The 25,218-nt window shown below is 36.3% G+C and overlaps 1 protein-coding gene across 4 annotated transcripts in view; it reads right to left on the reverse strand.

Annotated features, from left to right (window-relative positions):
- Positions 1–25,218, reverse strand: part of SPAG16 (sperm associated antigen 16) — a 1,071,375-nt gene that overhangs the window by 904,960 nt on the left and 141,197 nt on the right. For all 4 annotated transcript variants that reach the window (XM_086341619.1, XM_086341641.1, XM_086341630.1 and 1 more), the window contains one exon: positions 10,944–11,071. In XM_086341619.1, coding sequence (XP_086197745.1) covers positions 10,944–11,071 — 128 coding nt within the window. The remainder of the gene's footprint in view (positions 1–10,943; positions 11,072–25,218) is intronic.

The following is a 25,218-nucleotide window of genomic DNA, read 5'->3' on the forward strand; positions in this document are numbered from 1 at the left end:
CCCAAGTAATGACAAAAATTACTGAAACCACTTATTACTTATCAAATCTTGTAATCCCTGATTATTTAAACTGAATTGTTAGTATATGTGATATTATGATATAGCTTCAAACAGTAAATATATTGCTCAAAAGAAAAGTATATTGATATTTGCCCTAAACCATCTTCCCTAACATTCTGTATTTTAAGGATTATACTTTTTTGTAAACTTCCATTTCCCTTTCTATTACATAATAGGAAATACTATTAATAGCAGGCAGCTAAGCAAGAAAGTAGAATGAGAGATAGTTTCCATATTTATTGGAAAATTATTGCATTGTCATTCCATGGAAATTTGACTTTCCTTATCATAATAATATACCCCAGAAAAGAGTTTAAGGTAAAAACTGAAGGACTAGACTTTTTCAAAAAGTGAAGCCACGTCCTAAGGAAGACAAGCATAGTTTTATTTTTACCAACCTTAATTAATAAGTTGGATTTTATGCATTGTTGTGCTACACATAATTGCTATATATAATTATAATATGTCCAACAATACCTTCTTGTAGGTCACTGTGGTTATTATTATGGATCTAGATAATTAAAAACAGAATGAAAAACTGTTATAGCCCCAGAAGGATAACTGTCGGTCTCTCTCTGAGTCTACGCATCCCTGGAATTGAAAATGCTTTGTGCAACATGCATAACCAATGAAAAGGTCTTTCCATAATTTTAGCTGTAACTTGATTCAGAAAAAAAATCAGAACACCTTCTGGAAGATGACAGCTGCTCAACAAATCCAAAGTGCCTAAACAAGCCTAGTTTAAAGCTGAAGACAGATACAGGCAAGGGCACTAAAGACAATCTGAAATAAATTGAGAATCTGATCTCCTAATTAGATGATGTATTTATTTATGGACCATACACAAAGTGATAAACGGGTCATAAAAATGTATGTTTACATTTACCATAAATTTATGTTCCTCTTTCTTTTTAAATATTTAGGTCATAAATATTATCATTATTTAATGGAAAATAACTGAATACCTTAGTACTTTGATAGTAAACCGCAAAATCAACAGAATATATGTATATACTACAGAAAATGTTTTAAAATATTCTGTACACTCCTTGTAAGTAATGATTACAAATATTTTACTGCATATAATTATTACCCTTCTAAGGAGAATTTTCTTGATGTTTCAAGAGACTATATAGCATATTAAAAAGCAGAGATATTACTTTGCCAACAAAGGTCCGTCTAGTCAAGGCTATGGTTTTTCCAGTAGTCATGTATGGATGTGAGAGTTGGACTATAAAGAAAACTGAGCACAGAAGAATTGATGCTTTTGAACTGTGGTGTTGGAGAAGACTCTTGGGAGTCCCTTGGACTGCAAGGGAACCAACCAGTCCATCCTAAAGGAGATCAGTCTTGGGTGTTCATTGGAAGGACTGATGCTGAGGCTGAAACTCTAATACTTTAGCCACCTGATGTGAAGAGCTGACTCACTGGAAAAGACCCTGATTATGGGAAGGATTGGGGGCAGGAGGATAAGGGGACGACAGAGGATGAGATGGCTGGATGGCATCACCGACTCGATGCACATGAGTTTGGGTGAACTCCGGGAGTTGGTGATGGACAGGGAGGCCTGGCATGCTGTGATTCATGGGGTTGCAAAGAGTCGGACACAACTGAGCAACTGAACTGAACTGAACTGAAGGAGAATTTTCTTGATGTTTCAAGAGACTATAAATTCTTTTCTTCTGATCATTCAAAGTTTAAATATATATTTTGCTCTAATATATTGCTTGTCTGTTTAGGGGATATAAGGAGAAGGCAATGGCACCCCACTCCAGTACTCTTGCCTGGAAAATCCCATGGAAGGAGGAGCCTGGTAGGCTGCAGTCCATGGGGTCGCTAGGAGTCAGACACAACTGAGCGACTTCACTTTCACTTTTCACTTTCATGCATTGGAGAAGAAATGGCAACCCACTTCAGTGTTCTTGCCTGGAGAATCCCAGGGTTGGGGGAGCCTGGTGGGCTGCCGTCTATGAGGTCACACAGAGTCGGACACGACTGAAGCGACTTAGCAGCAGCATCAGCAGCAGCAGCAGTTAGGGGATATAAATATCATGAAAATAACAGAATTCAACTTATTGTAAATTGCTGTTTAGTCGATAAGTCGTGTCTGTCTCTTTTGCAACCCCATAGACTGACGTCCACGAGGCTCCTCTGTCCATGGGATTTTCCAGGCAAGAATACTGGAGTAGGTTGCTATTTGCTTCTCCAGGGAATCTTCTCAACCCAGGAATCAAACCTGTGTCTCCTGAATCTTAGGCAGATTCTTTACCACTAAGCCACCAGGGATCCTCGTTTTATAAATATACATTGTAAAATTCAAGTTAAATTTATAGTTATAAAAAAGATCTAATATTTAACTTGGAAATACATTTTAAAATATAGTAGTGATTCCTTATAAACATATATAATTGGTAGCCCAAAGAAGATCAGAGATACTGATCTATGCTAAAAAATTACATTTCCATGATGACCATTTTTTTTTGCATTAAAAGCTACTTAGTCACTTTTTCTTTATTTCTGGTGGTGCTTCTATGGAAGTGCATGGGACAGTAATGACATGAAATTAACTACTTGCCAGGCAGCACATGCAGCTGTGAATTGTGTTCACAGTGGAGCCCAATGGGTCCCATTCACCTCTAAGTCTACTTGCAAGTTTAATAAGCTTCCCAGACTTGACATGACCAACCCCACATTCCAAACCTGGCCCTCCCTTAGCCTTGAAATTAATAGCCACTCTGTCTTCATTTGATCTGACCAAAAACCCTGGAGTCATCCATAATTCTTCTCTCTCAGCCTATACCCAGCCTACCCAAAAATCCTGCTCACTTTCTCATCAAAAACTAAAAATCTTACCATTTAGTCTCTATAACACTATCTATAACCTAGCCCAGAAAATCTTTATAACTCTCTTAAATTACTGAAATAGTTCCTAACTAGTCTGCCAGCTTCTACTCTTAACCTCCATTGACAGTCTAATTCCCACACAGTTGTCAGAACATCTTGTTGTTATATAATATAAGCCAAATTGCATAATTCTTCTCACAATCTTCTAATAGCTTTCCAGCATTCTCAGAATAAAATTCACAGTCCTCTTTACTATGATTCGTGAGGACTTAAGTCTCTCTCTCTCTGGTCCCCAAGTACCTAACTTCATTTTCTTCTCCTCTTCTATTAATCCAAGTTCACTTACTCTGTTTCTAGCAGACTCCTTGTTGGAACATTCTGGACATGCTACCAGAAATATATAGACCCATGCTAAAAAATTACATTTCTATGATGCCCATTTTTTTTTTTTTTGCATTAAAAGCTACTTAGTCACTTTTTATTTATTTCTGATGACTGCTTCTATGGAAGTTCATGGGATAGGACTTTGCGTTTGTTGTTTCCTCAACTCTAATTTTCTTCTTTATTTGGTGTATGTCTCACTTCCTCACCCACTTCAGGTTTTTATTACATGTCAGCTTCTCAGAAGAGTCCTGGCTCCTTGTGTTTAACCTCAGGTCACCCTCTATTCCATGTCCCTCTGTCTGCTTTGTGTTTCTCTGTAGCACTTATGATCATCAAAGATACAAGAGCATATATGTGTTCACTATTGGTTTATTACTTGTTCCTTGTAACAAATGTAAGCTGCTGGAAACATATTTCTATGTATTTAGTTAATGGTCCAGAGTCGTACCTGATAAATGCTAACTACATTTTTGCTGAATGAGTAAATGTGAAAGTACTTTCAGTCTTTCTTTTTTTAAAATGTTTCATTAATCTTATATATCCTAATGCATCTATTTTCACAAAAATATTGTGCATTAGTTAGGGAAGTTAAATCAGGACGTCAGGCAAAGCTTGATGACAACTGAAAACTCTCCAAGCAACACATGACCCAGAGATGCACTTGCCTTCTAGCACACAACTTGTCACTTTCAAAGTTTGCTGATTCCAGCTATGAGGATGAAACTGGAGAGAGCAGAGTATCCTATTGGAAGACTTAAGAGATGACTCACTTCAGAAGGCTAGGAGATAGAATCTTCCAATAGGCCCAGGGAGGAGGAAACTGAATTGGTGAGTATTTAGCCAGTCTCTGCCATCTATAAATTAGGAAAACACTAAGATTTCATGTTCTTTTTCAATTTTTTTTGGTAAATTAATTTATTTATTTTAATTGGAGGCTAATTACTTTATAAAATACTTCAAAATAATATATACTGCATGTCTGCTGAATTCCATGATGGAAACAAAGTATTAATAGAATGTTAGGATTGACAGTAACTGAAGGAATGAAGAGTAAAACATTAGTTACATATTTCAAGAACTGCCTACCCAAGGAAGTAACATCTGAGCTGAGATTTTAGAGAGAAGAATGAGCCAGACATGCACAAACTGGAGAAGTAAAAACTCAAATAGAGGGAAGAGTTAGTATAAAGACCGGAGGGCAGAGATAAGAATAGGGAGAAGATTGGGTAGTTTAGTCTTAACAAGGAAGCAGGGAGAGCATGCAGTCAATGCAACGAGAGGTGGACAACGGTCCCAACCAGAAGAGTGCTGTAGGCCTCAGTAAGAAGTTTGGGATCTTACTTTAAAACAGGGGGGAGACATTATCGTACTGAAAGCAGTGAATTTTATATTCTGGTTTATATTTTTAAAAGATAAATTTAGCTAGCATGAAGTAAATGAATTAGTAGGCTTTTGCAATAGTGTAAGATATGGCCACAGTAATATAGATAGAGAGAAGTGGGAAAATGTAAATGTGTTTTGGAGGCAAAACCTATCAGACTTACTCTTGGATTGATGGTGGGAATTGTGGGGTGAGAGAATGAGTAATTAAAATTACTTTTAGGCTTTTAGCTTGAATAAGTTCATGTAAATTCACATTTTGCTTTTGCAAAATGGTGAAGATCAGTAGAGCCAGTTTTCTGAGGGAAAACAAGAGTTCTTTCTGAACATGGTAATTTTAAGAAGCCTATTAGGTGTTCAAGCCCAAGGGAGATGTCAATGGTAGAGATATTGCCAAGGGGATTATCTATCATTGTGTGATCAGCTGCCCAGTCATGTCTGACTCTTTGTGACCCCATGGAATGTAGTCTAACAAGCTCCTCTGTCCATGGGATTTTTCAGGTAAGAATACTGGAGCGGGTTGCCATTTCCTACTCTGTGGAGAGTACTTAAAGACTGAGCTTGGAAGAGGCCACAGGAAAAAGTGTAGACTGTGAAAAGATGAAGCCAGAAGGCTGAGCCAGAGCAGTTACCAGCCATAAGTCTGGCAGAAGAGAAGCAGCCTATTGACAAGACACTGAGCAGGACAGTCTGGGACCCAGCAGGAAGACCAGGACCAGGCAAATAATGAAGTCAAGAGAGTAATCACAGGGGTGGTGGGCTGTATCAACTGCAGCTAAGAGGAGAAGAATGAGTGAGTGGCCACTGGTGGTGGGCATGGCAGCAGCCAATGACTGACAAGAGTCAGTTCCAGAGTAGAGGACAGAGGAGTTCCACTGAATGGGAAGAGTAAGTAAAAACTGTTAGTTCAATCAGCACTACTGCCAACCTTTTTAGGGAAATGAGCAGAGCAGCTTCTGGGGAAACAGCATAGGTTTGGTGGGGGCAGGGAGGGGGTGGTTGGTCAAGAAAATGTTTTTTTTTTAACTAATGGGAGTTAATGTTCTAGGCTGATGTAAAGCATCTTGTAAAGGCAGGAGAAAGACAGCTATCTTAGTATTCAAAAACTCTGTTAACTAATCTGATTTAACCTATGAAACTGCACTCTATAAAAATGAAAATTAGTAAGACACCAAGAATTTTTAAATTATATGGAATTTAATGTGCATTTATTTTATTATGACCTTATTAGAAAAATCCAGCAAAAATACATTTTAATAAATCTGTGTTTTCCAGGGAAACAATATATAATTAGCAAATTCTGCACTTAAAAACAGTCTAATGAATTATTTTAATATTTAAGTTTAAAGCAATTATCCTAGGTTAAATTTGTCAGGGGAAAAAGTATCTTGGCCAAACTCATGGGTTATATAGTTGTAGGTTACTGACAAATTTATATGCTTGATTGTAAAAATAGAAACTATTTCCTTGGTCTTTTTCTTTAATACAATGTATGGACTTATCCACTATTTTGTGGTTTGTTTTTGAGTTAACTGGACCTGATACAAATTCTTTCTGTGTAATTCACAAGGTTTCTGAGCCTCATCTGTGTGTGTGTGAATGTGTAAGTAAAAGAGACAGAGACAGAGAGACATAAAGAAACAGGGGAAACAGCTGAATCCTGGCATTTACAGATGCTTACTAAAATGGTTTATTGTTATTATTGATATTCTTTCATTATCATTGTTATTACTGTTATTGTTATTTTGATGAAGTTAAGAAACCTATACACCATAGAGGAAGAATTTCATTTACACTCATGGTAATTTAAAATCAAAATAAATTCACAGCTACATATAAAGCAATTTTTTTTATTCTTCAAAGAAACATATAATTGAGTCAATGAACATTATACTATTAAAGACCTCAACATTCAAAAAAGTGAGATCATGGCATCGAGTCCCATAACTTCATGGCAAATAGATGAGGAAACAATGGAAACAGTGACAGACTATATTTTCTTGCACTCCAAAATCACTGCAGACAGTGACTGCAGCCATGAAATTAAAAGACACTTGTTCCTTGGAAGAAAAACTATTATAAACCTAGATGGTGTATTAGAAAGCAGAGACGTCACTATGCTGACAAAGGTCCACATAGTCAGAGCTATGGTTTTTCCAGTAGTCATGTATGGATGTGACAGTTGGACCATAAAGGAGGCTGAGCACTGAAGAACTGATGTCTTCAAACTGTGGTGTTAGAGAAGACTCTTGAGAGTCCCTTGGAGAGCAAGGAGATCAAAGCAGTTAATCCTAAAGGAAATCAACCCTGACTATTCACTGGAAAGATGGATGCTAAAGCTGAAGCTCCAATACTTTGGCCACTTTATGCAAAGAGTTGACTCACTGGAAAAGAACCTAATACTGGTTTCCTCAGTGTGTATGCCCAGCAGTGGGATTGCTGGATCATAAGGCAGTTCTATTTCCAGTTTTTTATGGAATCTCCACACTGTTCTCCATAGTGGCTGTACTAGTTTGCATTCCCACCAACAGTGTAAGAGGGTTCCCTTTTCTCCACACCCTCTCCAGCATTTATTATTTGTAGACTTTTGGATCGCAGCCATTCTGACTGGTGTGAAATGGTACCTCATAGTGGTTTTGATTTGCATTTCTCTGATAATGAGTGATGTTGAGCATCTTTTCATGTGTTTGTTAGCCATCTGTACGTCTTCTTTGGAGAAATGTCTATTTAGTTCTTTGGCCCATTTTTTGATTGGGTCATTTATTTTTCTGGAGTTGAGCTGTGGGAGTTGCTTGTATATTTTTGAGATTAGTTGTTTGTCAGTTGCTTCATTTGCTATTATTTTCTCCCATTCTGAAGGCTGTCTTTTCACCTTGCTAATAGTTTCCTTTGATGTGCAGAAGGTTTTAAGGTTAATTAGGTCCCATTTGTTTATTTTTGCTTTTATTTCCAATATTCTGGGAGGTGGGTCATAGAGGATCCTGCTGTGATGTATGTCAGAGAGTGTTTTGCCTATGTTCTCCTCAGAAGGGAAAGAGACACATGTACCCCAATGTTCATCGCAGCACTGTTTATAATAGCCAGGACATGGAAGCAACCTAGATGTCCATCAGCAGATGAATGGATAAGAAAGCTGTGGTACATATACACAATGGAGTATTACTCAGCCATTAAAAAGAATACATTTGAATCAGTTCTAATGAGGCGGATGAAACTGGAGCCTATTATACAGAGTGAAGTAAGCCAGAAGGAAAAACACCATTACAGTATACTAACGCATATATATGGAATTTAGAAAGATGGTAACAATAACCCTTTGTACGAGACAGCAAAAGAGACACTGATGTATATAACAGTCTTATGGACTCTATGGGAGAGGGAGAGGGTGGGAAGATTTGGGAGAATGGCATTGAAACATGTAAAATATCATGTATGAAACGAGATGCCAGTCCAGGTTCGATGCACGATACTGGATGCATGGGGCTAGAGCACTGGGACGACCCAGAGGGATGGTATGCGGAGGGAGGAGGGAGGAGGGTTCAGGATGGGGAACACATGTATACCTGTGGTGGATTCATTTTGATATTTGGCAAAACTAATACAATTATGTAAAGTTTAAAAAAAAAAAAAAGAACCTAATACTGGGAAAGACTGAGGGCAGGATGAGAAAGGGGCAACAGAGGATAAGATGATTGGATGGCATCATCGACTCAATGGACATGAGTTTGAGCAAACTCTGGGAGATAGTAAAGGACAGGGAAGCTTGGAGTGCTGAAGTCCATGGGGTCTAAAAGAGCTGGACATGACCGATGGACTGAGCAACATTAAAGACTTATAAAGTACCAAACTTCTGCGTGTATATATGGACTGAAGGGAGTGTGGTAATTGGTTTTAAAATTAAGAGCAGAGAATATTAAATTATCTGAGCAACACTAGAAATTTACAGTTGAGTTTTTTATTATGGCCAGTTAAGGACTGGTGGTATACAATAAGAATACAGAGAAAGCAGTAGAAGAAAACAAGGTAGGAGGGGGAAAAACAAACCTGGAACCCAAAAGAAATGGCTGTATCAGGAAGCAGAAAGTGAGACAAATTGAAAAGAAACAAACAGTCAGAGAGAAAAAAAAAAAGGGAGGGGGGTTCCCAGGGAAATGAGTTGTCCCAAAGTCACAGCTTAATTTTCCTTTGAGGTATGTTACTCTGGAAGATTAGTGATTATCATTTTCTACTCACAATTGATCTGTTTTTTCTTACTGTCTAACTCATAATGCTAGAATATTTTCTCCTAATGGGCTAACTAGTGAAGATTATGACAGAGAAATTGTTCCCTGGGTTGCAGTAGTAGTTATCAGGGCAGCTGTCTTTCCAAAGGCTGCAAATAAATTCAGCTGAAATCTAGATTTTGTCTTTGACTAAGAGTCAAATGTTTCCCATGTTTTCTTTTCCTTGTTTTCATTTAGCGAAAGCTTCTCTCTTAACCTTCACATAGTCATTGGTCACTGTAGGCTGCGCTTACAGTACCTAGACTGTTCAGAGATCCCAGATTGTGCACCAGCAGACTAGCACAGGCTGTTCCTACCAGCTGAGGTCCAGGATCACAAAGCATCAAAGGAGTTTGTTATTCACCCTTCAAAAGCCTGTTGTGTTTGCTACTGTGAAATAATTAAAAATTAATCAAGGTGATGAAATATGAGTGTGATAAGCAGAACTGCTATCAATGAAAATTAAATTAATGCTGCAGAAAAGTGAGGAGATCATCTGAGTGTCTCAAGCTCTTGTTTTAGATTACGGAAATTACAAAATTGAACTTGTTGGTGATGCATTATTGGAAAGAAATATGATGTAGAATTCCAATCAACAGTCACTTAATCAAAGAAAAAGTCATGACCTTACATCAAAAGACTGGGATGTGAGTGCAGATGAACTGTTTTAAGTTGAAATAGACTATTTAAGGAATGAATGTATCATTATTATAGTTCTTTTTACTAACAAACTTTTTCAACTCATTAACCTACAGGTTTTCATCATGGCAGAAAAGATCATATTTACTGTGCTCATAAGCAGGGTACCATAGACAGTATTCTTGGTACATGCAAATAATCAAACAAATGGGTCTTAGAAAGTAAATTCCACAGAAGTTCATTCAGAGCAAATGAAAATCTCATCACAGGTAAGTGTATGTTATTAGAGTTGGTTAACACTCTCTTCTGAGACATTTGTCCTCATTAAACACAACAGGGGCTTCCCTAGGGGCTCAATTGGTAGAGTCTGCCTGCAAAGTGGAGACCCAGGTTCCATCCCTGAGTGGGGGAGATTCCCTGGAGAAGAAAAGGCAACCCACGCGACTCTTCTTGCCGGGAGAATCCCATGGACAGAGGAGCCAGGCGGGCTACAGTCCATGGGGCCACAAAGAGTCGGACACAATTGAGTGACTAACACTTTCACTTTTCATTTTCTTTCAAATATAACAGGAGTTATTATGACAAACATGTATGTCAAGTATTTTTGTACAAATCCTAGAGTTCTTAAAGGTCAGTAATAAACTTGGGATTATATGAACAAATACAAGAAAACAATATTACTTACCTAAACTGTAATCAAAATGATATATCTATGATTATTTACAAAAGCTGACCACTTAGTAAGAAATTAATCTACCATAGAAATCTATGATAGGCTGTATATTTACTGATTCTTCACAGAAATATTTTTCTCAAACACTCTAAATAAGAGCAGTATAAATTTTACAAGATTTTAAACATTTGCTATAAATGTAAATATTCAGATTCATAAAATAGTACATTTTAATAAATACCAAATAATAGGCTTCACTTTCACACTGATGTGATTATGGTTTGCAAAACTATGATCCTCAAAAGAAAACAAAACAATGTGTTAATGAGGGAAAAAAAGTACACTGGCAAAATTTTAGGTAAAATAATCAAATGAAATGCATAGTTGCTGAGATCCTATTTTTAAAAAAATCCTACAAACCTCTCTAAAAACAACGTGTGCTTCATTTTAACCAAGAACCTGCAACCTCTACATTAAAAATGCACAGTCGTGCACTTGGGCTGTACTGCCATCAAGTGCCTAAACCAATTAGTATTGAGGTTCTTGCAGCAGCTTTAAGCAGATTCTTTCAGTGTTACAAGTAGTAATTTCAGATACAGGCTAAGAGCAAACCACTTTGATCATAAACAGCTACAAGAGCATCAAAATTTAGACATGACAATAAAACCTCAGAAGTATTAATAAAACATCAAGAATCCTACCAGCTCACTGGAAGTTCGTGAAGTCTGAATATGTTATTCAGCTTGTAGTCAAATTTTGCTGGACAAAGATTCTCTTTGCCTAAATCCAGGTTTGGATTTGGTTGCATATGTGTAGGAAATTCTGAATCCTAGAGAAAAAATAAAGAACTCTGTGTAAAATAGAAACTCATTGTACACACTGATACAGTCTTATTTAATATTTTATTAAAAAACAAATGCTACTATTAAATCCATCATTCTTGATTTTAGTTTTGAGAAAATATGCAATAAATATAAATTTTTAAATAAGGAATATATCTAACTGCATAAATCTAAACTGCATGCTACATGGTAAAACTTACTTGCAAACATCCCTTTACTGAATTACAATGAAACACAATATAGCATTTCTTATATATTATTGGCCTATTGTCCTTTTTCAATAAGTTTCTATCCCCAACAGTATTATTTTTATATTCCTTTTGTTCTCTATAGATGGGGAACTGAACAAATTTTAACTGGATAACAAAATAACAATATTCACTAACAATTATGGTTTTCTTTACATCTGAGGACACTCAGATAATTTAAAGTTACTTACTAAAGATAACGGAGAAGGCAATGGCACCCCACTCCAGTACTTTTGTCTAGAAAATCCCATGGACAGAGGAGCCTGGCAGGCTGCAGTCCAAAAGATTTCTGTCATAAGCATTTTAAATTTCACATACATTAGAATCCACATCTGCCATGTATTGGTCATTTCCCTCCAAAATGATGAAAAAGATAATTTTCATCCCCTGAGAAAGCAGTCTCTCCTCAGTGGAAAGAAGACATCCTATGAATAGCACTTGAAAGTGAAGTGTTAGTCATTCAGTCCTGTCCGACTCTTTGTGACTGCATGGACTATAGCCCACAGGCTCCTCTGTCCATGGAATTCTCCATGGAAGAATACTGAAGTGGGCTGCCATTTCTTTCTCCAAGGGATCTTTCCGACTCAGGTATTGAACCTGGGTCTCCGGCACTGCAGGCAGACTTTTTACAAACTGAGCCACCAGATGGATGGATCAATTGTTCAACTCAACAGAAAAAGGAACTGATCAGTCCTTAACACTTTGAAATTGCCTTCAAAAGAGGGAGACACATTAGTTGTTTGCACATGCATTCATTTGTTCAAAAGGTATTTTGGAGTACTACTTTATCCCAAACATTATTCTAGGTATGGGGAATCCACTAATGAACAAAGCAGATAAAAAGACTTGCCCTGTGAAGGTTACATTGTAACAGATTATTTAATATATCCTCAGAGTTTGGAGAATTACAAAGATAATTTTAATAAATGAAGTATCTTTCTGATCACAAAGCAATATATTAATACATTCTTTTAGAAATTTTATGCATTTTATACTACTACAAAGAAAAAAATTAAACTTTTTTTACTACCAGATTAATTACTATTAGATTCCCTGGTAGCTCTGAGAATCTGTCTGAGTGATAATAATTAGTGTTATCACTTTGGTTTACAACTTGTCTGTCTCTGTATCTCAATTTTTACAAAATTGGAACCATCCTCTATTATCCACCCTCCATCTTTCATTTAACATTACTGCATTTTCACAGTAGTCTATTTTGAAAGAATGCAAACACCACATTTTACTTAAAATAAGCTATATTTGTTTCCCATATGATTATCAATGCTATGAACATGGTTTTCTATCTATAAATCTCCACTTTACTGACTGCATCCTTAAAGCACAGTTTAGAAGTGTTAAGTGAATAATCATCCAAAGAAAATTTATTTTTTTTTAAATCATGATACCCTTTCACAGATTTATCTTTAGAATTATTACATGAATTCATACCCCTGCCGGTTTTATAATAATATATACAATGCACCACACATCTTTGTTATGGACCCACTCACACAAGTATTTATTTCTTTGGGAAATATTTATTATTGTCTATGTAAGGACAGGCATTGGCTTCAGATCTTACAATATATCACTGACCAAAACAGACAAAATTGCCTCCCATGTGGAGACTGCATTCAATCATGATGACACCATGAACAATAAAATAATAAATATATAAATTATAAGGTAGAATATCTGAAAAAAATGTTGCTAATCCATATATAAAAATATTTCATTGGTGTTTCACTGATTAGATTGACTATTTTTATATTTCTTTTTGTACTTCATTTTTCCTCAAGTGTGTATATATGCCTTCTGCCCATTTCCCTATTGTTGTGATAGTACTTCATTTTAATAATATTGCCTGTGTTAGAAATGGAGGAAGGGTAAATTATTATGTTGGAAAATACAGAAAGGTGGTGGGAATCTGTTCTTAGTATAATTTTTTGACTACATGGAAATATCTAGAACCAGAAACTTATTATTTACAGCAATTTGTATAAGCACTGTTAAATCAATCATTAGTAAAACTAATACAATGAGGCATTTAAGAAACCTAATCAACTGATTTTAATAAAACCTAATCAACTACAACCTGTTTGATAAAACTGAGAAGAATATAGGGAAAGATTTACAAGAGCAGTGAAGGCATGATAATAGCAATCCTATCTCAATATAGATATGGAGAATCCCATGGATGGAGGAGCCTGGTGGGCTGCCGTCTATGGGGTCACACAGAGTCAGACACGACTGAAGCGACTTAGCAGCAGCAGCAGCAGCAGAGGCAAAACATAAGATACTTTATAACCCAGGCTGTATACTGAAACATTCCAGGAGACAATAGCAGGCAGGAAACAATCAATCAGCAGGCAGGATCAGAGAGGTAAACCCAGGATAAATAAATACGGACAATGCACAGAGGATAGAAGAATGAAAATAAATCTTAAAACTATTTGAAATTATATGACTATTGTCCTTCCTTTGTATTGACAAGGTACAACTGGAGGGCAAGGCTAAACTGTCAGTAATGGGCCTTGGTAGGTCAATGGTTCTCAACTCAGTACATGTTGAAATCACCATGTAGCTTTTTAAAAAATACCAATATCACCAAACCCTACTCCAGATCAATTAAGTAATAATGCCTGAAAGTGAAGCTCTGACATTGGTATTTATGTTAAAGCTCTTCATGTGAAAAAAAGTAGTGATTGATAATTGTGACTTTTCCTCACAAATCAGTTTCACCACATACTAGTATGTGAATTTATTCAAGCTACTCACCAAGCTTTCTAAGCTGTATTTTCCCACATGTAAAATACAACCAAAATCACACTGAATTCATTGACTTGAGGATTAAGTGAGTTAATCTCTGTAGAGCACCAATCACATGCTTGGCATCTAATAAATCCTTAATAAACATTAGCTAGTTCTGTGTTTATTTTTATTATTGCTGCAATTAGTGGCACATGTTAGTCTCAACTGGTGAGTAAATTCATTGAGTTATTTCATACTTTACTTATTTATTATAAAATACTTTCTCTTAATCAAATCAAAGGTTTAATTTCTTCTGGTATGCTGATTACAGAATAGTTTCCTATGATCCAACCTGTCAGAGTTCAGTCCCATGTCTGGTTAACTGCTGGCTGTCTCTCTTTGTCCCAGAATCAATAATAAATGGAGTTCTCTTGCTTCACTGACCAGCCAGTTGGGATTAACACAGCCTTGCTGCTTATATTCACAGGATGAAAGACCAGATGGGCAACTTTCTCTCCACTTCAGCGATATATCAGTTAGGTATCCCCTGTATCTATCCTGATTGGGAAGTCAATTATCTATTTGGCCTCCTTCCACATGAGTCTCTTGGGTACCAAGGCTCTGTGTCTGTGCCATTTAACTTCTGTCTGCTTCTCTGTCTTGTTTAATGCTTTCCATTGATAACCCACAACAATCTTGAATCTGAAGCTCAAAATTATTCACTCAGGCATTCACTTAAAACATTTGAGTGTTTACTTCATGTCAGGCATTAGTTTAATTTTACCAGACCACAAATATAAGGAGAATACACTCCTTCCCTTACAAGGACTCAGTCTCAAGAAGGAATAGTATAAATGAAAAGGACAGCTAGAGTAGAAATATGTAGACAATATTAAGGTGAAGAAATATGCAATAAAACTATAGGAATGAAGTAGATAAAGTTATCATATTGCATATATTGTGATTTACATTGATAGACATTAGAGATAGATCGGTAATATGTATAAAGCTAAATGGGAAAAGGGAATTATAAAGAGATCATATAACTATAAATGTACTACAGTTATAAAGTAGTAATGTTCATATATGCAATTAATGAACAGAAGATATAAAAGAAAAACATTTCATTAAATCTAGCAACAATAAAACACACCTTGTAGAACACTAATACAAAACTCAGTAAATCTCAAGAAAAACATACTTTATTCAGAGATATAAAACAGGGATTGATTTAATATAGATATCCCACGGACTCAGGAAGTCTATTAACAAAGTTCTTGAGAAGTTTGATTTAAATATTTAATATATTTCAAATAAAAACTTTACTGCGAATTTTGAGGAGCCTTAGAAAATCATTCTAAAATTAATCTGGAAGAACAAACCAGACAATATTGTTTTGACATTTATAATATCTCCATTTTACACTTGAGAAGACAAACTCATAGTAATTAATCCAAATACAAGCAACCAGTCTAACTCAGTTCAGTTCAGTCACTCAGTTGTGTCTGTCTCTTTGCAACCCCATGGACTGCAGCACTCCAGGCTTTTCTGACCAACTCCCGGAGCTTGATCAAACTCACATCCATCGAGTCAGTAATGCCATACAACCATCTCATCCTCTGTTGTCCCCTTTCCTCCTGTTTTCAATCTTTCCCAGCATCAGTGTCTTTTCAAATGTGTCAGCTCAGCTTCAGCATCAGTCCTTCCAATGAATATTCAGGACTGATTTGCTTTAGGATGGACTGGTTGGATCTCCTTGCTGTCCAAGGTACTCTCAAGAGTCTTCTCCAACACCACAATTCAAAAGCATCAATTCTTCGGTGCTCAGCTTTCTTTATAGTCCAACTCTCATATCCATACAGGACAACTGGAAAAATAATAGCCTTGACTAGATGGACCTTTGTTGGCAAAGAAATGTCTCTGCTTTTTAATATGCTATCTAGGTTGGTATAACTTTTCTTCCAAGCAGCAAGCCTCTTTTAATTTCATGGCTGCAGTCACCATCTGCAGTGATTCTGGAGCCCCCCAAAATAAAGACTGTCAAGATGCCATGATCTTAGTTTTCTGAATGTTGAGCTTTAAGACAGATTTTTCACTCTTCTCTTTCACTTTCATCAAGAGGCTCTTTAGTTGTTCTTCACGTTCTACCATAAGGGTAGTGTCAACTGCATATCTGAGGTTATTGATGCTTCTACTGACAATCTTAATTCAAGTTTGTGCTTCATCCAGCCAAGCATTTTTCATGATGTACTCTGCATATGTTAAATAAGCAGTGTGACAATATACAGCCTTGATGTACTCCTTTCCCGATTTGGAACCAGTCTGTTTTTCCATGTCCAGTTCTAATTGTTGCTTCTTGACCTACATGCAGATTTCTCAGGAGGCATGTCAGGTGGTCTGGTATTCCTATATCTTGAAAATTTTTCCACACTTTTTTTATGATCCATACGGTCAAAGGCTTTGGCATAGTCAATAAAGCAGAAGTAGACAATTTTATGGATCTCTCTTGCTTTTTTGATGATCCAACGGACGTTGGCAATTTGATATCTGGTTCCGCTGCCTTTTCTAAATCCAGCTTGAACATCTGGAAGTTCATGATTCACGTACCATTGAAGCCTGGCTTGGAGAATTTTGAGCATTACTTTGTGAGCCTGTGAGATGAGTGTAATTATGTGGTAGTTTGAGCATTCTTTGGCATCTGAACTTTTTCAGTCCTGTGGCTACTGCTGAGTTTTTCAAATTTGCTGGCATATTGACTGCAGCACTTTCACAGCATCATGTTTTAGGATCTGAAATAACTCAACTGGAATTCCATCACCTCCACTAGCTTTGTTCGTTGTGATGCTTCCTAAGGCCCACTTGACTTTACATTCCAGGATGTCTGGCTCTACGTGAGTGATCACACCATCGTGATTACCTGGGTTATGAAGAACTTTTTTGTACAGTTCTTCTGTGTATTCTTGCCATGTCTTCTTAATATCTTCTGCTTCTGTTACAGCCATACCATTCTGTCCTTTATTGTGCCCATCTTTGCATGAAAGTATCTCTTGGTATCTCTAATTTTCTTGAAGAGGTCTCTAGTCTTTCCCATTCTGTTGTTTTCCTCTATTTCTTTGCACTGATCACTGAGGAAGGCTTTCTTATCTCTCCTTGCTATTCTTTGGAACTCTGCATTCTAATGGGTATATCTTTCCTTTTCTCCTTTGCCTTTAACTTCTCTTCTTTTCATAGCTATTTGTAAGGCCTCCTCAGACAACCATTTTGCCTCTTTGCATTTCTTTTTCGTGGGGATGGTCTTGATCACTGCCTCCTGTACGAGGCCACAAACCTCCATCCATAGTTCATCAGGCACTCTATCAGATCTAATCCCTTGAATCTATTTCTCACTTCCATTGTATAATCATAAGGAATTTGATTTAGGTCATACCTGAATGATTAGTGGTTTTCCCTACTTTGTTCAATTTAAAAGTCTTAATTTTGCCATAAGGAGTTCATGATCTGAGCCACAGTCAGCTTCCAGTCTTGTCTTTGCTGACTATATAGAGCTTCTCCATCTTTGGCTACAAAGAATATAATCAATCTGATTTCAGTATTGACCATCCTGTGATGTCCATGTGTGGAGTTTTCTGTTGTGTTGTTGGAAGAGGGTGTTTGCTATGACCAGTGTATTCTCTTGGCATAACTCTATTAGTTAGCCTTTGCCCTGCTTCATTCTGCACTCCAAGACCAAATTTGCCCCTTACTCCAACTATTTATTGACTCCCTACTTTTGCATTCCAGCCCCCTATAATGAAAAGGATATCTTTTTTGGGTGTTAGTTCTAGAAGGTCTTGTAAGTCTTCATAGAACTTTCAACTGCAGCTTCTTCAGCATTACTGGTCAGGACATAGACTTGGATTACCGTGATATTGAATGGTTAGCCTTGGACACGAACAGAGATCATTCTGCCGTTTTGGGGACTGCATCCAAGTACTGCATTTTGGAGTCTTTTGTTGACTATGATGGCTACTCCATTTCATTCTTGCCCACAGTAGTAGATATAATGTTCTATCTCTAAATGTCTCCAAATCTAACAAGTTTTCAACTATTACAAAATGATGACTAAGCAAGAATGGATATTTCCTTAATCTTTCAATTATCAAATTGAGTAAAGTTATAAGTTTTTTAATGTAATAATGCAAACTGTTGGATAAGATATGGAAAATATTTCTTCACTTTGGATGACTATAAACTGACTTGACATTTTCAAAGAAATATCAATCAGAATAAAAACTGACTTGGCAATTCCACAGCTAGGAATTTGTCTTATGGATAATCTCTCAATGTTTCACCAAATTATATACACAAGCTTTCTTTTTCATTTGTGTTTTTTGTTTTTGTGGTTTGCTTTTATTTTCTAATATGCTGCATTTCCTACAATTTTAGATATAAAGGACAACTTAATTATGTATCAATACCTTTATTTATTGTAAAATTATGGTACTACTCTGCTATACCATCTTTAAATAGACTGAAGTACATCCAGTACTGTTATAACCCTATGGCCCAGTTGTTAAAATACTGAAAAACATTTGTATTACTTGGAAAATAACCGCTATCCAAAGCATATACTCTATATTCCTCTTACAGCCACACTTTATCTACTTCTTTGGGTACATGCCCTGACCCAATTTATTTATAATATTGCCCTAATTATGGTGATTTTTGCCACACCTGGGGCTCCCGGACCATTCTCCCATCCTACATCCAGCATCTATTCTGATTTGTCAGTTCTCATGCTCTAATGTTAACTTGTCAAACACTTTGAATATCACTCTAAATTTATATGTATTTATGCAAAATTAACTCTATATTACTAACTTAAAAATGTATAGAATGGCATATTAAAATCATTCCATTTTTATAAAATAAACAAAGGATCTACAGGTAAGGGTTAATGGATTGTGATACATTTTTTAGAGAGAGAAAACAAGAATCCTAACAGTGGTCATGAGGAGGAGATCAAGATGAAAGAGCAGGAAAATGTGGAGCTCACCAACCCCCATGCATGCATGCATGCTAAGTCGCTTCAGTCATGTCCAACTCTGTGCGACCCTATGGACAGCAACCCACCAGGCTCCTCTGTGCACAGGATTCTCTAGGCAAGAATATTGGAGTGGGTTGCCAATTCCTTCTCCAATGCATGAAAGTGAAAAGTGAAAGTGAAGTCGCTTCAGTCATGTCCAACTCTTAGCAACCCCATGGACTGCAGCCTACCAGTGGGTTGCCATTGCCTTCTCCAACCCACATAAACACATCCAAAATTCAACAACATGGAACAATTCTCACTGAAAACAGAGACTGGAAGAAGACCCACAAGTAGGCAGGCAGAAAGGAAACAGAAGCAATTAGACTGGCACTGAGCCCCTAGGAGGGGACACAGAAGAGGAGTGGGACTACACGGGCTGGACAACCCTTCCCAGGGGGTGGGCAGTTGAATCCCCATCTAGGGTGTATAACACCAAGATACACTTAGCTGGTTTGAAAACCAGTGGGACTGACAACGGAGCTGTAAGAAAGTTAGACTCTGCTTGTGAAGAGTGCACACATGCTTGTTCAGTCCCAAAACAAGGCAAAGGAAGCAGACTGAAACTGCCCAGTGGTCAGTTTCCCCACAACTGTCCCAGCCTGCTTGGTGGGAATCTAAATTTCCATAGTCACTATGGAAAACATTTTGGGGAGGTTCCTTGAAAAATTGAAAATAGAACAACCATATGATCTACAATTTCTACTATGGGGTATATATTTGATGAAAACAAAAATATTTTAAAAAGATACCTGCACTCCCATGTTTATAATAGCATTATTTGCAGTAATCAAGATATGAAAACAACTTAATTGTCCAGCAACAGATGAATGAATAAAAAATATGTGGTAGGCTTCCCTGGTGGCTCAGATGGTAAAGAATCTATCTGCAATGCAAGAGGACCTGGGTTCAATCCCTGGTTTGGGAAGATCCCCTGGAGAATTGAATGCAATCCTACTGCTAATATTCTTACCTGGAGAGTTCCATGGACTGATGAACCTGGCAGGCAACAGTCCATGGGATCACAGAAAGTCAATCATATACAACTGAGCGAGTAACAATGAAATATTGCTTGGTCATAAAGAAGAATGAACTATTTCCATAAAAATGAATGACATATTTGAAACAACATAGATGGACCCAAATGTTGTTATGCTTAGTGAAATAAGTCAGATAGGTAAAGAAATATACTGTATTATCATTTATATGTGGAATCTAAAAAATGAAACAGATGAATAAGGTAAAACAGAAACAGAGGTACATATACAGAACAAACTAGTGGTTACCAGTGGGGAGAGGAAAAGGTAGAAGGGAAAGACAGGGTTGAAGATTAAGAGACATAAACAACAGTATAAAATAAATAAGCTATAAAGATGTATTATACAGTATAGGGAATATAGCCAATATTTTATAGTAACTTTAAATGGAGTATAATATATAAAAATATTTAATCACTGCTATGTACCTGAAACCAATATAATATTATAAATGAACTAGATTTCAATAAAAATATAAAAAATTTTAAAAAGGGGAAGTAGCTGTGAATGTTCACAGCAGTGCTATTTATAAGATGTGGAAGCTAAGATATGGTTGTTGTTGTTGTTGCTGCTGTGGTTCAGTCACTAAATTGTTTGTCTCTTTGAGACACTGTGAACTGTAGCCCACCAGGCTCCTCTGTCCATGGGATTTCCCAGGCAAGAACACTGGAGTGAGTTGACATTTCCTTGCTAAGACATGGAAGCAACCTAAATGTCCATCAGCGGGCAAATGTATAAAGGAAATATGGTATATACATACATGTAATGGAATATTAATCAACCATAAAAAAGAATGAAATAATGCCATTTGTAGCAATAAGAATACATCTAGAGATCATCATATTAAGTGACCTAAGTCAGAAGTAAGTGAGACAAATATCATATGATAACACTTATACATGGAATCTTAAAAAGTAATACAAATGAACTTATTTACAAAACAGAAATAAACTCACAGACACAGAAAAGAAACTTAAAATTACCAAAGGGTAAAGCAGAGAGAGGAATAAATTGGGAATTTGGAATTAACAGATTTATACTTCTATGTATAAAATAGATAAGCAACAGAGACCTACTGTTAGTACAGGGAACTATATTCAGTATCTTGTCATAATCTATAATGGAAAAAACGCTGAAAAAGAACATATCTGAATCAGTTTGCTGTATACCTGAAACACTTGTATATACTATACTTCAATTTAGAAAATGAAAAAATTATATTAAAAAACAATAAAACATTGAAAAAAATTAAAAATGAAATAAGAAGAAGCAGGCAGGAGGCTCAGGATCAGCAAATGGGATGGGATGATGGAAACAGAGTCTACAGTGATGTCCTTTGAAGTTGAAGGAAGAGACCATTTTCCAGGCAATCTAAGTAGCCTCTGTTTGCAGCTATTTCTAGGAAAGGATTCTCCCCTAAGGCCTCCAGAAGAAAGCCAGCCCTGACACCTTGATTTCAGACTTCTGCCTTCCAGAACTGTGACTTAATAAATAAGTGTTGTTTTAGCCGAAAAAAAAAAAAAAAAATAGTTGTCATCAATGGATGTAGTAAATTAGAAAAGACCCTGAATGCTGGGAAAGATTGAGGGCAGGAGGAGAAGGGGACGACAGAGGATGCAATGGCTGGTTGGCATCACCAACTCAATGGACATGAGTTTGAGCAAACTCCAGAGACGGTAAAGGACAGGGAAGCCTGGCATGCTACAGTCCACATGGTCGCAAAGAACAAAACAACAACAGAGATCAGAGCAAAGGGAAAAGGATTAATTACTTTTAATATTATACCTTTCTTTACTGTTTGAATATTTTATCACATGAATAGTATTTTCTTAATTTTTCAAATAAAGTAATATATATAAAGAATCTATCTAGTCTACACATATTAAATGCCCTCAAATTTGTGACTAGTATTTTCAAACCATGGCTCAACTTGATATGATATAGTTAAAACCTTAGATTTTAAAAGACTGTTCAAATAAAACAAATCTGGTTAATATAGCAGAGACTATTAAGAGTTCTTTTACATTTCCCTACCTCCCTTACAGTTAAACTGAGTTAAAGTTACAGGGTTCTGAAAAACAGGATGTAAGTAGAAATAATGTAAGTTGTTTCTAGTCCTAGCTTTTAAACATCCCAACATAGTTCCAGATTTTGTTGTCACCAGATGGATGTCAATATACATGAGTCACTGAATGGAAGACAGCTATGCAGAGGCGTGACACTACCCACAGTTAGTATGAACCTTAGTTGTAAAAAGCACATTGCGTTTGGGGTCTTACCTCTTGTAGTAGCTAATGTTGCTTACACTGACTAGTACAGATGAAAATTATGATGCTTAATTATGTGCCTACAACTGCAGGCAAATAATTAAGGTGGTAAAGCATCGCCTGCAATGCAGGAGATGGGCTAGGTTCGATCCCTGGGTAGGGAAGATCCTTTGGAGAAGGAAATGGCAACCCATCCCAGTACTCTTGCATGGAGAATTCCATGAACAGAGGAGCCTGGTAGGCTATATATAGTCCATGGGGTCGAAAAGAGTCAGACACGACTGAGCAACTAACACACACAATTATTTGCCATTTGTATTAATATTTAAAACTACAAGGTTAAAGGATGAATGTTTTCAAGTAGACATGGCATTAAATGAACACTGCTGTAAAACAAATTTTAATGTGATTTTTTCTCTCCCTCTCCTAAACTCCTATGTTGAGAGGAATTTACCAGAAAAAGGGAAATTTTGTTCAGGCTTCTGTGTCCTCATTATTTCATTCATCACTCAAGTAGTCCATTGCCTGCTGACAAACTTCACACATCACTACCTAGGAATGATTGACAGCTGACATTATCTGCAAGACTTGATTGAGCTAATTGACATTCACAGTCTGAGCATAAAAATGAGAGTGAGGGAAAGTCTTCCTCTTTACGTATGTGTTCTTGCCTGACCTTCATCTGTGTTTGCATTGTGTGGCTTTAGATTGTAGAGATTATACTTGCAAAATGTTTCCACAAGTATTTAGGCATTTTTAGGAATACTCCTAAAATGAATAATTCTTTAAAGTTTATTCTGTATATGACTATATCAAGCAAATAATTCTTCTGTATTTAAAAGCTATGCCTGAGTCATTCTTTACTTTGACCCACATCAAATTAGGCTAAAGTAAAAAGACTAACAAAAATAAAACATACAACCACTAAATTATCACTTGAGAACCCCTCTAGGTTGCCACATTCTTCAAGTATATTTCTAGATTAACCTACTTATTTGTGCCAAATCCTCACAATAGCTCTGCATGTTGGGTATCGTCTCTCTTTGACAGATGGACAAAAATAAGAGCTCAGGTAGGAGCTGGTCAGTGGAGTATTCAGCTAATTGCTCAGTGATAGAACCAAGAATCAGATTCTATCTTTCTGGCCCTAGGGTCTTAGTTATTTCTTCTTTGCCCTATAGCTCCAGGATCTATGCCAGTATTCTTGTGTCTCCAACTGGACTCTGTTAACTAAGATCTATTGATGAAATAAGACTTAACTTTTCTTCTAGTTTAAGAATCATTTGGCTTAATTATAAACCACAAACAAACAGCTCCTGAAATTGCTGAGGAGAATGCCATATCTATGTGGAATTTTCAAGAAATCATCTTCAGACAGGCTTGGAGGTTAGGAGGAGGTGGATAAAGATGAACGTGATGAGACTGTATATCACTTTGATTACAACAAGGACGTACAAAGATTGTTTATCATCCTCATTTTATGATGAGTAAAATCAGTTTAAAATAACCTAACCCTGTTCCCAACGTCATGGATTCTTTAGGTTAAGAACCTCAAATTGAAATCCAAGTTTGTTTGACTCCAAAATCCTTTTCATTTTACCATATTTTTTCAGTTCTTTCATCAAAGCCTGTTGATTTAAACCTTTTTATTTTTTTTAATTTTATTTTATTTTTAAATTTTACATAATTGTATTAGTTTTGCCAACTATCAAAATGAATGAGCTTCCTAAACAAAAAAGAGTAAAGATAATGAAACTTTGTTTTTCCTCCCTCAGGGGCTTGGTAAAAATTATGAATACTACAGTCAAATAGTACAACTTTGTCCACTCTTTAGTTTTTTGGTCTCCTTCTACTTATAATAATTACAGCACTTTCTGCTCTTTATTCAGCCCCTCTTTGTGCAGTTTCTAACCTGCTATAAGCCACAAAATACCTCGACCAGATCACTTAAGAATATTTTCTTAGCTATGCCAATAAGGTTCTGTATGAATAACTTCTACAAAGTAGCACAATAATTTTTAATGTAGATCTCTGGTGGGATCTCTCTGATGGTTTTGTTGAGGGATACATCTACATTTTTGATGATTTAGACTCCAGAAGATTCAATATAGATTAATGAATAAACTTGTGAAAACTAGTTTAACTATTTGGGAACATAAGGCAGAAAATTGTATCTTATCCTGCTCCCAAATAAATTTCAAATGGATTAAAGATCAATGTTAAAATGAAATCATGAAAGAACCAGAAATAACATGTAAGTAAATATATTATTTTGGAGTACAGAAGCTCTATCCAAGCATAATATTGAGGAAGAAATTGTGAAGTAAAAACAGTTTTAACGATTACACAATTTTTAAAATGTCTAATATTAAAAAAAAGTCAAGGGAAAGACTGTAAGGAAAATGTTGGCATTTAAAAGTAATACTATAAAGTACAGAAGGATATTTTAAAATTAATCATAAAAACTAAACTCTTGGGGGAAAAAAAGAAAAAGTCTATAGATACACAAATCACCCATAAAGTAGTCAGTAAACATGTAGAAATGGTCACTCTCACTAATTATTTAATAGACACATAACAACAAATGAGGTGTTATTCATTTGCAAACTGGTAAACTGTACTTTATATGTATGGATGTGAGAGTTGGACTGTGAAGACAGCTAAGCACCAAAGAATTTATGCTTTTGAACTGTGGTGTTGGAGAAGACTCTTGAGAGTCCCTCAGACTGCAAGGAGATCTAACCAGTCCATTCTGAAGGAGATCAG

This window comes from Bos grunniens, chromosome 2, assembly GCF_055505025.1.
Source record: "Bos grunniens cultivar Pamir isolate PY7600 chromosome 2, Bosgru_T2T1.0, whole genome shotgun sequence".
In the NCBI taxonomy this organism is placed as follows: Eukaryota; Metazoa; Chordata; class Mammalia; order Artiodactyla; family Bovidae; genus Bos; species Bos grunniens.